The sequence below is a fragment of the Octodon degus genome, unplaced genomic scaffold (genome assembly GCF_000260255.1).
Source record: "Octodon degus isolate 3935 unplaced genomic scaffold, OctDeg1.0 scaffold00020, whole genome shotgun sequence".
NCBI classification, from domain to species: domain Eukaryota; kingdom Metazoa; phylum Chordata; class Mammalia; order Rodentia; family Octodontidae; genus Octodon; species Octodon degus.
The window spans coordinates 17,697,379-17,712,538 of NW_004524596.1; the positions used below are offsets into that span (position 1 = coordinate 17,697,379).

The following is a 15,160-nucleotide window of genomic DNA, read 5'->3' on the forward strand; positions in this document are numbered from 1 at the left end:
ATTCCTCAGGTGATGGGCATCTTGGTTGTTTCTAAGATTTGGCTATCACAAATTGTGCTGCTATAAACATAGGCACACATATATCCCTATGATATGATATTTTCAGATCCTCCGGGAAAATTCCCAGTAGAGGAATATCCAGCTACTAGAAAATTTTAAATCACTCCCAGGACTCACATCTTTTCTCTGCCTCCCTAAACCAACCAAACGATGTGTGCTCCTTGAGTTTGCCTCACGTTGCCTGCCTTGATTCACAGTATTTGGCTCCCCTCTGCCTTCCCTGCAGGTCTCAGGGTCCCCTTGGTGGGGTGCCAGCCTACCAGCATTCAGGGCTGGGTCCTCCACACTGGAGCGCATGCGCTGTCTTGCCTGAGTGCTGTAGAGCTCAGACTGCCTGGCTCCATCTACACCGTGGACAATCTATACAATCTATAGATAATACAGCCGTTGGCACAGTATTATCAGATTAGAACCCCAGTCCATGCATTCCAACTCACAGCTACTCATTGGGCAAGAGTGAGGCTATCTGGGCCGAACGCCCCACAGTCTGACTCTACTTCCTCAGCAGGGGCCTGCAGTGGTGGGTCCAGTGACTTAGACTGGACTCTTTGTTTGCATGGTCACCCTTCCGTCTAGGAAGCACCAGTGACCTGCCCCCAAGCCATGTAGCTCCACTTAATTTATATAGGATGAGGGCTGAGGGGGAAGTATCGACGTGTCCACTGGTGGCTTCTCTTGTGGACTGTGATTCCTAAACCTCACCTGATATGCCTTTAGAGAAATGGGGAAAAGCACCTTCCCATTAAACAGTTCAGCTTTAGGGAGCCACTCCGCAAAATTTGCATTTGCTCACTGATTTGTAAGAAGTTCGGTCTGTCGGAGCTCTCCCATGGGAAAGTGCGGCTTGCAGGCCCTGTCCTCCGCACCAGCCATTCCAGCCTGAGTTATGTGGACCACGATGCTAAGATTCCACGGATAATGGATTTCCAAGTCATTTGTGCGGCAGCTAAATTAAAGCTGCAAACCCTCAGAGCAAAACGCCAAGCACATCTAAGCCCTTACTCAAAATCCATTTAAAGTTTTGTAAAGACACAAAGCAAAATAACCCAATCTACTCCCTAAACTAGAATTCTTCTAGCAATAATGTAACATGACAAGAATAACTCTGGTGAATAAAACTACATGTTGAACTTTCCCTGGGGAATGTCTGTGTCATCTGTAATGATTTCTCAAAAATATTTTTTCAGAAGCTGAGAATATTATGTTGTCAGGGCAATGACACTGCAGATATGCTTCGTGAAGTTCTTTTATTACCAGCTTCTTTTTTTTTTTCAACCAACACTTAAAAAACCCCTTTTTTCCTTTTCTTTTCTTTTCCTTCTCCGAGTGAGCGTGTACTGCTGGTCCCAATGGGCACACCACATACTTTTAATTAATCTGGGTTTGTGCATCTGAAGTTACTGACATGTGCCTTCATTTCTCACTGATTTATTTGCTCTGGTACCAATTTTTGTGGTTGCTTGACTCAAAAGCGCTGCCTTATCAAGAGTATGTCAAGGAGATGGCTCAGTGGAATAAGCGCTTCCCTGGGAAGCATAAGGACGAGTTCAATCCCCGGTTCCGCAAAAAAAAAAAAAAAAAAAAAAAAAATAGTATGTCATTTGTTGTTGCCTCTCTGGCTTCGTGCTGGAAAAATCTCACTAGGGAGCAGGGTGATTCTAACCTCCAGGCCGGAAAGTGTTTTGGTGTCTGCATGTCTGGGCAAATCAGATTCTGGGGAACCTAAAAGTACAGAAGGGGTCAGGAGGAGTCCTCTTTAGACCTGACTGATTTAAAAGGTGGAATTTAGGGCAAAGTTTCCTGAGTTCCTGTTCTGAAGTGTGAGGTTCTGTCTGGATTTTGCCAGGATGCTGCTCCTGCTTATCCTCTGTGAAGTTCATTGCTTGGGACTGAATTTGTTAGTCAATTTCTAGTTCTTGCGCATGAGGAAAGTCTGAGCTAGAATCTCACCGTTTCCATGGTGAAATAATGTGCTGTTTCCTGTCTGTGTATTGGTGAGACAGACAGGCCCATGCTGGTACTTGGGGGGGGAAGATGTCCCCCAAAAGTGGGAGGGGGTGCACCCTGCAGAGGGGACCCTTCAGCAGCTTCTGGGCTCCTCTAGCTAGAAAAGCTTGCTCTCTCTCTCTTCACTCCTCCCCAGCTTTTGACACCAGCATTTCCTGCAGTCCCTGGTCCTTCCTGCCCTGTGGCTGGGAGCCTGAGATTCCCTAGAAGACGGGGACCCTGGGTTGGATCCTGCGTGTGGCCCTGGACTTTGATGTCAATGTGCAGTTCCCACCTGGTCAGCATGTCTGGCCTGAATGTCTTCTGTTTGCATCTCCTGAGCCTTAGGGATGGGGAACCAGAGAGGAAAATACCAGGGTGGGCTTGGAAGCCCCCACCAGGCTTACAGGACTAAAGCCAACCCCATAGTGGGGTGCAGGGGTGTTCTGGAAGCAGCTCTGCCGGGCTGCAAAGACCAGACTTCAGGAGGCAATGCTAGGCAGCGTGAGCTTTTCTATTTTGAGGTTCTAATTTATTTGCTCCTAGGTTCAGAAGACCTAGAGGGTCATTTGCTCCAAGTAACTCCTCCCAGCAACAAAATTGCTCCAGCGGGGCTTGATCGATGCTTGCTGTCCAGCCTCCTGTGGGGGCTGCGTGGGTTTTACTCCAGTCGCAGTACCACATTGTTACAGTAATACTTGGTGGGGACGTGAAACCTCCCCTTCCCAGAACCTGTGGCTCTGTTGTGTGCTTCTCCACCAGCGCAAGCCCCAGCTCGAGGCAGGAACTGTCAGGCCCTGCTGCCCCCAGCACCGAGGCTTTATCACCAGCCGGAACCCAAGGTGGCGACTGGCGATGGGCCCTGTGCTGGAACCCAGTCTGCCCAGTGCTGCTCTTGCTGACCAGTCAGAAACCTCCAGAGCTGTGCTGGGCCCAACCCTGTCCCTATGGCGGTGGGCTCAGGAATGCTCTCTGCAGCTGCCCAGGAGGGGTGAGGGACCGAGGGCTAAGCTCACCCATGAGTCAAGGCCGAGTGTGACTGCAGCTAGGGAGACCTTCATCCTGGACGCTGAGGTTGATTTATAAACTGAATCTGGCCCAGGTGGCATGAGAAGGCGCAGCTCAGGGCCCCGCTGGCAGCTGTGTGAGGTCTGCGCCGGGAAGGGTTGTCGTCTGCCAGCCATGTGCAGGTGAGAGGAATGGGCACTACAGAAGGTGCACACCGAGTCTGAGGGCCCATCCGCCCAGTTGCTGGGACTCTTCTCATTATGCTCTTAGAGAGAAGCAGGTGGGCTGTTGCTAATGTCTGCAGTGAATGGGGACCTTGTGGAATGCAGAAGGCCAGCACACGTGTCCCAGTGGAGCGAGTCTGCCCTGTGCCGTCTGCCGTGAGCCACAGGGCTCTCTCCGCCACTGTGGCCCCTGTGTGCTGGCGGGGCATGCAGCTGTGGTCCAGTGCAGCTGAGGCAGGAGGGGCTCTTGAGCCCAGGAGATTGAGATCAACTTGGGTATCATGGTGAGACCTCATTTAAGACAAACAAAAATGAAACAAAACAAAGCAGCAGTAGCTGTAACAACAACCATAACAAAAATCCAAACAAAACAGAAAACTCCACAAAGCCACAACAAAAACCCTTCACATGCAAAATCGGAGTTCCATATGGCCAAGACATTGTGTAGCACAGCTACCTTGGCAAATCCTATTTTGAAAAGACATCTTTGCTGCCTCATTTCTGGGAAAAAACCCAAACTGAGAGGCGCTGGGAGAAGACACACGTGCAAAAAGGACACGTGAGCATTAGAGTAGTTTGATCTCAATACAAAAAGAAGGGAGAAAAGACTCTAAGGAAATTATGCTCTCTGTGGGAAGTGGGTCCCCCGAAAGGGACCTATGTGCCGCTTTCTGGTTCTACACTTCCTCTGAGACCTTTTGGGGACTCAGTCTTTTCTTTCTAGTAACCTGCTAGGAGACATCATTCATTTTTCTCTAATGGATTGCTGCAGGATGGTTTTTACACTGATGAAATCTGATCTGCCGAAGCTTCTTACTGGAGCCTATTTGTTAGCACGGCCAGGTTTAAGAGCTGCCTTGAAAGCACACCTGGGAGGGATGCGTCAGGCCTGAGGGGCAAGGCCAGCTGCGACCTCCACCTTGGGCCTCCGCTTCTGTTTCTGGAGGGGGACACACTGCAGTCTGGGGCTTGGGGCCAGCCCCGCCACTGAGGGCTGAGCATAGAGACCCGTTGGCCCTGCAGGCGGCTGGCAGGCTGCCTCTGGCGGGGTGGCCTCTCCTGGGGACTGCTGCCCGGCGCTATGAGAACTCAGCTACCTGTCTCAGCTCAGGTGGCCTTGCTTTTATCTCTTTTTTGGTTTCTTTGTTGTGAAGCGATCTTGTGGTGGGACTGATTCTTCTCTACTGAATGAGTTAAAGACAAAACCATGTGAAACATTTTAGATGGAGTATGCCAGTGTAGGTTACCTTCAGTTCTGCTGCTCTGGAGCTGGCACATCGGCTAGTTCCCATTCAGAGCGCAGCCTGAGCAGGGGTGGGGGGTGGGGAGGTGAGGGTGGGGGAGGGGAGGTCGTGGTGGGACGTTACAGATTCTAGACCTGGTGCTGACACCAACGCAATGACACAAAGAATTCCCTCCAATACCCATAGCACCTTCTCATTGCTTCATTTTCTAGGATGGAAAATTAAAAAGTGCTACTTCGCTTCGGTACATGCTGACATAAGTGCTTCCTTTTTGCACTGATGGATGTTCCTGGTAGGTCTGAGTCCCATCTGTCCCTCCTCAACCTCCGCTACCGGAGATCTTGAGCTTTGAGAACTGTCGGACACTGCATCCAGCAGCCCCCACTTGGACCCAGGAGCGAGGCCTGCTCCCCTGGAACACTGCGGCCCCACCAGCTAGCTGCAGGGACAAGGAGCCACAGCCACAGCCGCAGCCACGGGTTCAGCATTCTCCTTCCTCCAATCCCATGCCCTCCCTCTTGTCATCAGCTAAGCCCCACCCACCCCACCCCATCCATCAAAGGCCCAGCTTGGTACACCGGACTCTGAATAGCCTGGGTTACATAGTGAGTTCAAGGCCAGCCTGGACTACGTAGCAAGACTCTGTCTCAAAAAAACAGAACAAAAAAGCCCAAAGCATGTTCTAGCAGACACAGCACACATGGGGCGTGGCTATAGGGTGGCAGGGCATGCGCAAAAAGAGCACAAAGGCGCCGGTGGTCACAGCAGGTGAGTGTGGTGGTGGTGGTGTAGCGGCAGCCCCAGAGCTGCCTGTGGCGGGGGTAGCGGCGCTAGGAAGGCTTCTTGGGGAGCGAGCCTTAACCATGGCTTTTACTTGATGCCTTGGCAGTTACTCAAGAACAATGGCTATTGAAAAGAAAATAATGGTTATTAAAAGTTTATTAACCAAGAGACACATACTGAGATATTTCCCTTTATACAACTCTTTATGCAATTAATTAATCAAATATTTCTGATGAGTTTGTTTCTTCCCTTAAAATACTGCTTTCTAGAAAGTGAAGGAATGTTTCCAAACTCCTGTCCCCAAAATGGATGAACACACAACCAAAAAATAAAACCACAGATCCATATATTTGATGAACATAGATGCAGAAATCTTTAATAACACACTGGCAAGCTGAATTCAACAACACATAAACAAGGTCAGATGTGATCAAACAGGCGTCATCGCAGGGATAGAAGAGCGGCTCCACATGTGCAGTGGCTGAACGTGATGTCTGCACAAATAGAGTCTAGGAGAAAAGGCACGTGATCGTCCCAGGGCCATATGTTCTGGCCATCTGGACGTCTCCCTAAAGCCTCCGTTGGTCACAGGTGGGGCTTTCTCAGAGGGGCTGACTCCAGGCTGTGTGATGCCGGGACTAAGGGTGTGTGTTTACTGAACTGGTCCACTGACTGGCTTGGCATAGCACTGGATGTGATGCTTTAGGGCAGGTAACCTAGGCACAGTAAAAAGGGACAGGAAGAAGCTGGAATTGTCTCTTGTTGCTTGCTTGCTGCTTTTGCTGTCTTCTGTCTACCATGAACTGTTTCTCTCTGCGATGCCCCTCTGCTGTGTCACCTTCCCTTGGAGGCAGCCAGCTAGGGACCGAAACCTCTGTGAACTATGAACCAAATAAGCCCTTCTTCCTTTGACTTTGGGTGCTGGGTGATTTATCTCAGCAATGCAACTAAGACAACACAGAAAAAGCCTTTGGAAAAATTCAGCATTATTTGTGCTAAGAGCCCTGGAAAAAGTATGTATTGAAGGATGATTTCTCAATAAAATAGAGGCCATATCCAACTAACCCACAACTAACACCACTCAAAATGGGGAAAAACTGAAAACATTTCCTTTGAAATTAGGAGCAAGACAAGGATATCCACTGTTAGCGCTTTTATTCAGTATAACTGCAAATTTTAGCTAAAGTAATTAGATAAGAGAAAGCAGAAGGGTACAAAGTAGGAAAGGAAGCCATACTATTTTTGTCTGCAGATACTGTGTTCCTGTACTTAGAAGACTAAAGATTCCACTAAAAGACTTTTAGAGCTTCTCAACAAACTCAGCAAAATAGCAAGACATAAACTCAACATTAAAACCAATAGCTTTTCTATAGCTTTTCTACAGCGGACCAGCTGAGAGAGAAGCAGGAAAGCAATTCCATTTATAATACTTAAAATAATACTCAGGGATCAATCTAACCAAAGAGAGGAAGGACCGCTACAGTGAAAGTCTCAGAACAATGAAGAAAGAAATTGAATAGGACCCTAGAAGACAGAAAGACCTCCCGTGTTCACGGATTGGCAGAATTAATATTATCAAAATGATCACACTACCAAAAATGATGTGCAGATTCAATGCCATCTCCACCAAAATGTCAAAGACATTCTTCACAGAACTAGAAAAAGTCCTAAAGTTTGAGTGGAACCATGGGATGGCCAAAGCAATACCAGGTAGTAAGCGCAGGGCTGAAAGCACCACAGTACAGATTTCCAGTTATTATTATTGTTCTTGTTGTATTTTAGGGAAGGGTCTGCAGGGTGTTCAAGGTCTCACTACTAGACCAGACTCAGAGTGATCCGCCTGTTTACAGCCTCCCAAGAGCTGGGATTACAGGCACACGCCACCACGCCCAGTCTTAATTGCTGTCTCAGCATGCCCCGGGGTGGGGCCAGCGCGGCAGGCCCTGGGATCAAGTCCCAGCCCCTGCACCTGCTTGCAGGTACTTTAGTCCACTGAGTTATTTGGCCGGCCCTCAGATTTCAAATTATACTACAAAGCCATAGTCACAAAACCAGCATGGTATTGGCACAAAAATAGACAATGGCCCAGAACAGAGGACATGGAAAAAACCAATGCAACTACAACGTGTGATTCTGGAAAAAGGAGCCAAAAACATACACTGTTGAAAATACAGCCTCGTTAACAGATGGTGCTGGGGAAGGTTAAATGTTGTATTAGTTCTCGTGTGTGAGAGGCCTGGAGGGTAAAAAAGGAGCATAATGGAGGATAGACACTGGGAAGGAGGAAGAAGTGGGAAGGGGACTGAGGGAGGAGAAGAGGAAGGAGCAGGAAGGGAGCGGGGAGAGAAGAGAAGAAAAGGATGGAAATAAAGACTGTGTAAAAGGGAAGGGAGGAAAGGCTTCAGGGGAGGAAGAAGATGAGAAAAAGAAGAAAGATGCATCAGGGACAGGTACCAGTTCCCTATGGCAAATGTGATCAGTATGTACTAATAAAAAATAAAGTTACAAAACGGCTGTGCTAAAGTGGAACATGTAGCTGCATAAGATTGGAAGGAGGTCTCTGTCTTTTACCTGCCATAAGAATCAATTCAAAATGATCAAGAACCTGGGTATCAAAGATCTTTGAAGCTCATAAGAGGAAGCAGAGGGGAAGCAACTGGAGCCATAGGAACAAGCAGAGATGTTCTGACTAGGCCTGCAGGAGTGCAGGAACTACCTGCAAGAACTAACAAACAGGAAAACATCAAATTACAAAGCTTCTGCAAAGGGAAACCATCAAGGCAGTCAAGAGACTGCCTCCTCTTCCCACCGAGGATTAATATCTGCAGTATATAAAGAACTCAAAAGAACTCAACACTGAGCAAATAGCACAGTCAGTAGATGGGCAAAAAACCCCATATATTTCTCAAAAGAAGTAAGATGGCCAGTATGAGAAAGTGTTCCATGCCTTTATCCATCAGGGCGATGCCAGTCAGAACTCCACTGAGGTCTCACCTTTCCAGAATGGCCACAATCAAGGGTATGAAGAGCAACAAATGCGGGGAGAATGCAGGGGAGAGGAGCCATTCTGCGCTGCTGGTGGGAATGTCAATGAATGCAACCGCCAGAGATCAGGCAGGAGGATATTGCAAGAAATAAAAGCATGGGGATTCAGGCCTGTAATCCCAGCACTCAGGAGGCTGAGGCAGGAAAATCACTGCGCATTTGAAGTCAGCCTTGGCTCAGCGTCAACTACAAGGTGAGACCCTGTCTCAAAAAAAAAAAAAAAAAAAAAAAAAAAAATCAATCCAGCTGTACCACTCTTTGGTGTGCACCCCACCCAAAGGAACCAAAGCCATAGTTTAAGGTTACCTGAGAACCCGTGTGCATGCAGTGCAATTCCTAGTGGCCAAGACATGCAGCCAGCCTAGGTGTGTATGCGCAGATGAAAGGCTAAAACCAAACGGCATGTACGTATGGTGGCGCCATATGCAGCTGTGAAAAGGGAGGAATTTTATCATCTGCCCAAAACTGAAGGGATGCAGAGAACATCATTGAAATAAGCCAGACTCAGAAAGAGAAAAATTACATGTTCTCCCTAGTATGTGGAGCATAGGTAGACGATGCACAGAAAGGCGGGAGGAGGAGAGGGTGTGTAGGGGCAGTAGCAGGTGGGTGATATAATTGAAATGTGTCATGGACATTGTGACCCTCAAAACGTGAAGCTTCATGGGGGAGGGGCGGCAGGAAGGGTCGTGGGATGGGGGTAAATGCATGGCGAGTGCTTAAGTAAAATATTTATTACAGCCCCTTTTCTCCGAGGCCGAAGCAACGCGAGGGAGACGGTAGTAACGCGGAGGTTGCAGCTGCCACCACGAGCCTCCTCAACAAGCCCAAGAGTGAGATGACCCCAGAGGAGCTGCAGAAGCGGGAGGAGGAGGAATTTAACACGGGTCCACTTTCTGTGCTGACCCAGTCAGTCAAGAACAACACCCAGGTGCTCATCAACTGCCGCAACAACAAGAAACTGCTAGGCCGGGTGAAGGCCTTTGACAGGCACTGCAGCATGGTGCTGGAGAACGTGAAAGAGATGTGGACTGAGGTCCCCAAGAATGGCAAGGGCAAGAAGAAGTCCAAGCCAGTCAACAAGGACCGCTACATCTCCAAGATGTTCCTGCGCGGGGACTCAGTCATCGTGGTGCTGCGGAACCCGCTCATCGCTGGCAAGTAGGCGCCGCCTCCCTGCTTTCAGGACCCGCTCCCGCCCCTTGAAGACCTGCCCTTCATCACTGTATTGATAATAAAGTGCTATGTGTTTTTAAAAAAATAAAATAAAATGTTTATTACAGTAAGAGACACACTGCCACCAGTCCCCCCTCTGTGCCCCTGTCGCTTCCAGCACAGTGTCTTTGTAAGGTGAGTGCTGCTGCCCAGTGCCACCCAACAGAGCAGCAGCCTCAGGTGTGCCCAGAGCAGGGTGAAGCATCCTGAGGGGGATTAATGGCGGAATGTCCTTCGCTGTCATAAATCTCAGAGAATGTACACATTCGCTGTGTAGCACCACGTATGCTATGTGTGTGCACAAAAGTGTCACAATGAAATCCATTAATCTGTGTAACAAATACGTGCTCATAAGAAATGGAGGAAAAGAATCCCCCCGATGAGCTTGGACCAGGCCTGAGGAGGAAAGAATTTATTCAGTCTTATGCTGTGCTTTAAGCAAGGTCCCTCCAGCCTGCTTGACCCTGCAGTGCTTCCCCCGGGGCCCTTTGCTTTGTCCCTTCCTTCAAGGCCCCAAGAAGGCCTCCTTCGGCTGCAGTGACTGAGCCACTCCAAGTTCCTTAGAGCCTGAGGCCTCTCCTCATCTCTCCAGCCCCTAGGACCAGTGTATTTTCTGGGGACTGTGGGCTTGAGGACAGGCAGCAAACCTGGGCCTGGGCCTGCCTCCCTGGAGGCCACTACCTTGCTGGGACATTGTACTGACAGATACACTGGGCCCTTCTGGAGCCTCTGGGTGGTGTCTTAAAATATAGTCTAAAAGTTTAACTTCTGTGTAGTAGGCACAACATGCAAGAAATAAATTGCTATAATTATTATTAGCATTTTCTTACTAACAGATTTCTCAGAAGCTATTTCCATATCAAGCAGATCAACCTTTCTGTTGTCCTAGAGACAAAATCTTTATATAACCATGGGCAAGGTGAGATTTTTTTCCCCCTTCTCCTTCCTTCCAGTTGCCTAGAACTAATAAGAAAATGAACGGAAAAAAAATTTAAATCAGTTATTGTCATTTACCTTTTTCCTTAATTAACAAAAATGAAAATGTACGAGGTGATTTCTTGTATTGTATTTTAGATTTTAAGCACCTATGGTTTTAATGAGATATGGGAGGGGAGGAAAGATATGAACAAACTGAACAGTGGCATTTTCAAAATTTGCAAGCAGGGTGCTTGTCAGAGATAAGCAATTATCATCCTTTTTCTCTGGCTTTTTAAACCAAATAGTGAATTTTAGATCAAGGTCTTAGTAAGCAGAGTTATCAAGGCCTGAATGGATTAAAGCATAAATTAGCATACATTGCTTGGAGCTGGTAGATTTCAGGGTGTTCTGGAATCCTGTCCCCCTGCTGCCCCCAGTGGGTAAGCGGGGGCAGGACCACCAGCACCCTCTCCCTGGAAGCCTGGCCTCGTCACTTCAGAACTCCTGATGACTTGCCCGTTGCAGTACGATCTATCCGGTACGATTGCGCACTGTGTCATTAGCTCACCCTCAAGGCTGGGCTCAGCAGGAGCCCACCCGCTGGTCCTGTCCTCCGCTGGCTTCATGGTTGTACCTTTATGCAGTCTTCTCAGGACACAGAACTGTCCCTCTTGAGACTGGGGCTTCCCGTCCACCCTATTGGTCCCCTAACAAATATGACTCCTCCTTCACTCTGTCTTCAGTCTTTCGTGGGTTCCTTCAGTCCTCTTTGGAGTCCTCTTTGACTTTTTGCTTTGCTTTTTGGTTTTGGAGGCAGGATCTTGCTACGTAGTGCAGGCTGTCCTTGAACCCACTACACAACCAAAGCTACCCTTCAACTCTCAGTGATCCTCCTGCCTCAGCCTCCCCAGGGCTGGGATTACAGGTGTGCCCTCCATGCCTGGCCCTCTGTTCCTCTTGGAAGAAAAATCTATAACAAAACAAAACAAACTTCCTCTGTTTTGCTTTTTCTCTGCCTGTGTCTGAATTTGGGGCTTTAACTTTATACCTTTCAGCAGTAAGTAAGAGTTGGGTGTGTCGGGGAGAATAGCTTGAGGGAGTGTAAGACCCGCTTGCTCTGCAGGAAGCTGGTCCCTCTGTGGAGAGCCACGCCAGAGCTCCGCTTTAGTGCCGACAGAGTCCCTGGGGAGACTCCGGCCGCAGCCCCCAGAGTTTCAGGCTTAGGAGATCTGCTTCAGGGTTGGCCCGAGCTCCCGCGAGCTCCCCTGGGAGGTGTGGCCCGGGGCACACCTTGAGAAGCAGTGCGTGCAGCAGCAGCCCTGCCCCACTTGTCAAGCGGATGCTGGCATCACTGTGTTGCGCCCGTTACTCTGCTCTGGCCCGCGTGGGCTCTGCTTCTGCCCCGGGAGATGAAGTCACCATCCTGTCGCTGGTCCTCAGGGAACATGACCTGGAGAGGGTAACCTGGGTCCAGGGTTCTGAACCTCAGCAGAGGCCGTGTGTGGCCGTGGCTGCCAGGCAGGCTGGGGAGTGAGCAAGTCACTTAGAGAAGAAGAAGGCTTCAGGCCTGGAGGACCAGCTCAAGGGTGGGACAGCGCAGCAGCTCCCATGCACACCGCCCATCCCATCCCGACCTCCTGCTGCAGCACCCAGCCCTGGGCAGCCCCTTCCCTCTCCTCTCTCTGGGCCTGGGGACTATCCCAGGACCTTTATGCTGAACTGCATCCCCAGCCCCTTTCACTTTCCTTTGGATGCCCAGTCTCACTCAGTTGCTAAGTTGCCCAGGCTGGGTTTGAGCTTGCTATCCTGCCTCAGCCTCCCAGAGGGCAGAGACTGGGTTTCCAGGCTTCTTTAAACTGTGCCACGAGTGACAGAGTATGTTTATTTTTTCCCCTTCAGTTTTCTCCAAGGAAGGAGCCCAGCAACTGCTCTCCAAGGCCAGCAAAAGCAGCAGCAGGAGCCAGAGGCAGAGAAGGCATGGGAGAAGTCAGGACCCAAAGGGACCCCCCACCCCACCCCCAGAGCCAGCCTTGCAGAAATTGGGAATAGGCTTCTTTTTCAATTTTTTAATTAAAGAAGAAATAATTTTCTTCTTGAAAACAGAGCAAATGTGGAAAGAGAATTCGCAGGTGCATTCCTATCTTTGTGCCTGTGTGGCTGCGGTTTGGGGGTTGGGTTGCTCTTGGTGGGGGGCTCTGCACCCAGGCCTTGGGCAGGGCAAGCGCTGCCCTCTGCTTCCTCTGCAGCCCCACCGTGGCGAGCAGGGCCCTCCCTCTGCGCTTTGCTAGGCCTCTTCTCTGTAGAGGCAGCAGCGAGTGAGAGTGAGAGAGGCTGTCAGGGGCGCAGCTATTCCTGAGAACAAGGGGGGCCGCACCCAAGGTGAGCACCATGATCTGGTGATTGATGGAAACAAACTCTACCAGGCTGGTCCTCAGCGCTGGGGAGAGGAGCTGACAAGATCATTAATGAAAACTAATTAATATAAACCCCTCAACCCTTAAATGGCTCCTCTCAAGGACCGCTATTCCTGGGGGAGGCTCAGCCCTGCAGAAAGGGCAGATCCCTGCCAGAAGCGGGGTCCTTGGGGACCCCAAGGAGTTGAGAGCTCTTTCCTTTTCTACCACGGAATCCCACGGTCTCTAAGGACTGGAACATAGCGAAGATTTCCCATAGCCAGAGCCTGTGCATGCTTTAGGGGTACAGTCCCTACTTTCCCTTCTAACCGTTTATTGAGATGCAAGCCACGTGATATAAAACGCGCCCATTTAAAACGTACAAAAGTTATGTTTTCATGAACCATTGTCTGTTCGATTTCAGAACATTTTCATCACTCCAAAGCACCCACTGCCCAGCCAAGCCCATCTTTCTGTCCACTTCTTATAGCCGCCGGGAGGTGGGGACCCCTCGCCCAGGGGCATGAGTTTCCCAGGCCAGCTACAGGTGCCTCCCGGCTGGGCGCCCCGCTCCCTCCCCTAGTGCAGGTGGGCCCGGGCGCCGCTGGAGCCACAGCTGGTCCCCCAGCCTGGGCCCGGCCCTCCTTTCCCAGAGTGACCCCATCCAACTCTGCCGCCCCGCCCTGGCACTAGGGCTGGAGCGGGGTTGCTCTGGGCACCGTGCGCCCCCTCGGGTAGCCAGGTGCGGAGAAGCGCAGGCGGCCTGGACTTGGCTCCCAGCAAGGGGACCGCGGCTACTCACAGTCGGACGAGGCCAGCGCGGGGCCCAGGGCAGCGCAGGGCGCCGTGGGCAGCACAGGTGCAGGGCTCGGGGCAGTGCGCCGCGGGCAGCGCTGCGGGCAGCAGCAGCAGCAGCGGCAGCGGCAGCGGCAGGAGCAGCACCAGGCCCCGCCGTCCCATGCCGCAAGCAGCACTGCGCTCCGCTGCGGTCACTGAGCAGTGTCCCAGCCCCGGGCCCGCCCTCAGTCCCTCCGCCCTCCCTCCGCCCCTCCGCCCCACCCTCTCCGTCCCCCTCCAACGGACGACGCCCTGCCCATCACCCCGGCTTCACCCCGACGCGTGCTGCGTGCCCGCTGGGATCAAATGCGCGGGTGCGTCCCGAACCCCTGCCCTGCCGCCTGCAGGCATGGGGAGCTGGCTGAGGGCCGAGGTACCTTTTCACAGAGGAGGGGTGGGTGGGTTCCCAGCCTCCACATCCCGAGGCTCAAAGGGGTCTGGGCTTCACCCACCACTCTGGGTCCTTTCCTTGCTCCTCGAAAAGTTGCCCACATCCCAGAGATCCCTACACCTTCAACTGCAGCAGTCTCCCTGTTTCTGCAGCTTAGTTCACTGGGTCCCCACGCCTCCCCTACAGACTGCGAGGTCCTGGGAGCAGAAGTCATTTAGGAGCTGTATTTGTGTTTCTCGGCCTCTGCATGGTCAGAACCCAGGCAAGGTGCGTTTCCTGAATGAGGGGAACAGCTTTGCCACGCTTAGCAGTGCATGGCCCAGGTCAGGCCAAGCTCCAGCCCAAAGAAGCAGGGTACTTACAGCAGGAGGGTGATGCCCAGGAGTCGCACAGGGGTCCCCCACTGACTCACTGTCCCCTGTGGTCTGTGGCAACGGGACTTGGACAGGAGACCAGGTTTTATGGGAACTGCGAGGTGCATCGTTTCCCCTCTAATTTGAAGATGATACCTTACTCCTTCCAGCTGCTGCTTGGGCTCTGGGAATCCTAGCCTCAGTGGGACAGGTGGGTGCTCGGGGCCAGCGGGGGTCGGGGAGGACAGCTCAGCATAAGCACTGTGGCCAAGGCGCTTGATTCTGTACTCTGTAACATAACAGCCTGCAATCTTGCTCTCCCTCCGTGGCGAGGGCATGGCATAACTCTTGGCTCTTCACAGGAGCCCTGCATGTATCTGTTGAACAGCAGACTCAGTAAACACAACCCAGGTAGAGGCCTGTAGCAGGCTCTTGGTAAAGTACCGTGCATGGGAAGATCTTACCAGCATCGCTTGGCTTAGTCTCATCTACCTCATAGGCATGAAGTAATGATCCGTGATTGCTCTGGGGTCCTGGCACCTCCCCTGCCCACAAGGAGGGCAGGGCAGTCAGGAAGCCTGGATCTTACCCAGTTCTGTCATCAGCCAAGTGGCTTGGTGGCTGTTTTCCTTATTTGTAAGAGGAAGGGCTGGTATTTGCAACCCCTGCGGCTTGTCTGTCTCAACCTGTGGACTTTGTGTGA

At 51.1% G+C, this 15,160-nt stretch overlaps 1 protein-coding gene and 1 pseudogene across 1 annotated transcript in view; one reads left to right on the forward strand and one right to left on the reverse strand.

The window, feature by feature from the left end:
- Lhcgr (luteinizing hormone/choriogonadotropin receptor) overlaps positions 1–13,836 on the reverse strand; it is a 67,500-nt gene extending 53,664 nt beyond the window's left edge. Inside the window, exon 1 of the mRNA XM_004627744.1 lies at positions 13,679–13,836. Within this exon, the coding sequence (XP_004627801.1) occupies positions 13,679–13,836 (158 nt within the window). The remainder of the gene's footprint in view (positions 1–13,678) is intronic.
- On the forward strand, positions 9,100–9,603 carry LOC101591858 (annotated as a pseudogene).
- Positions 13,837–15,160: the final 1,324 nt, after the last annotated feature.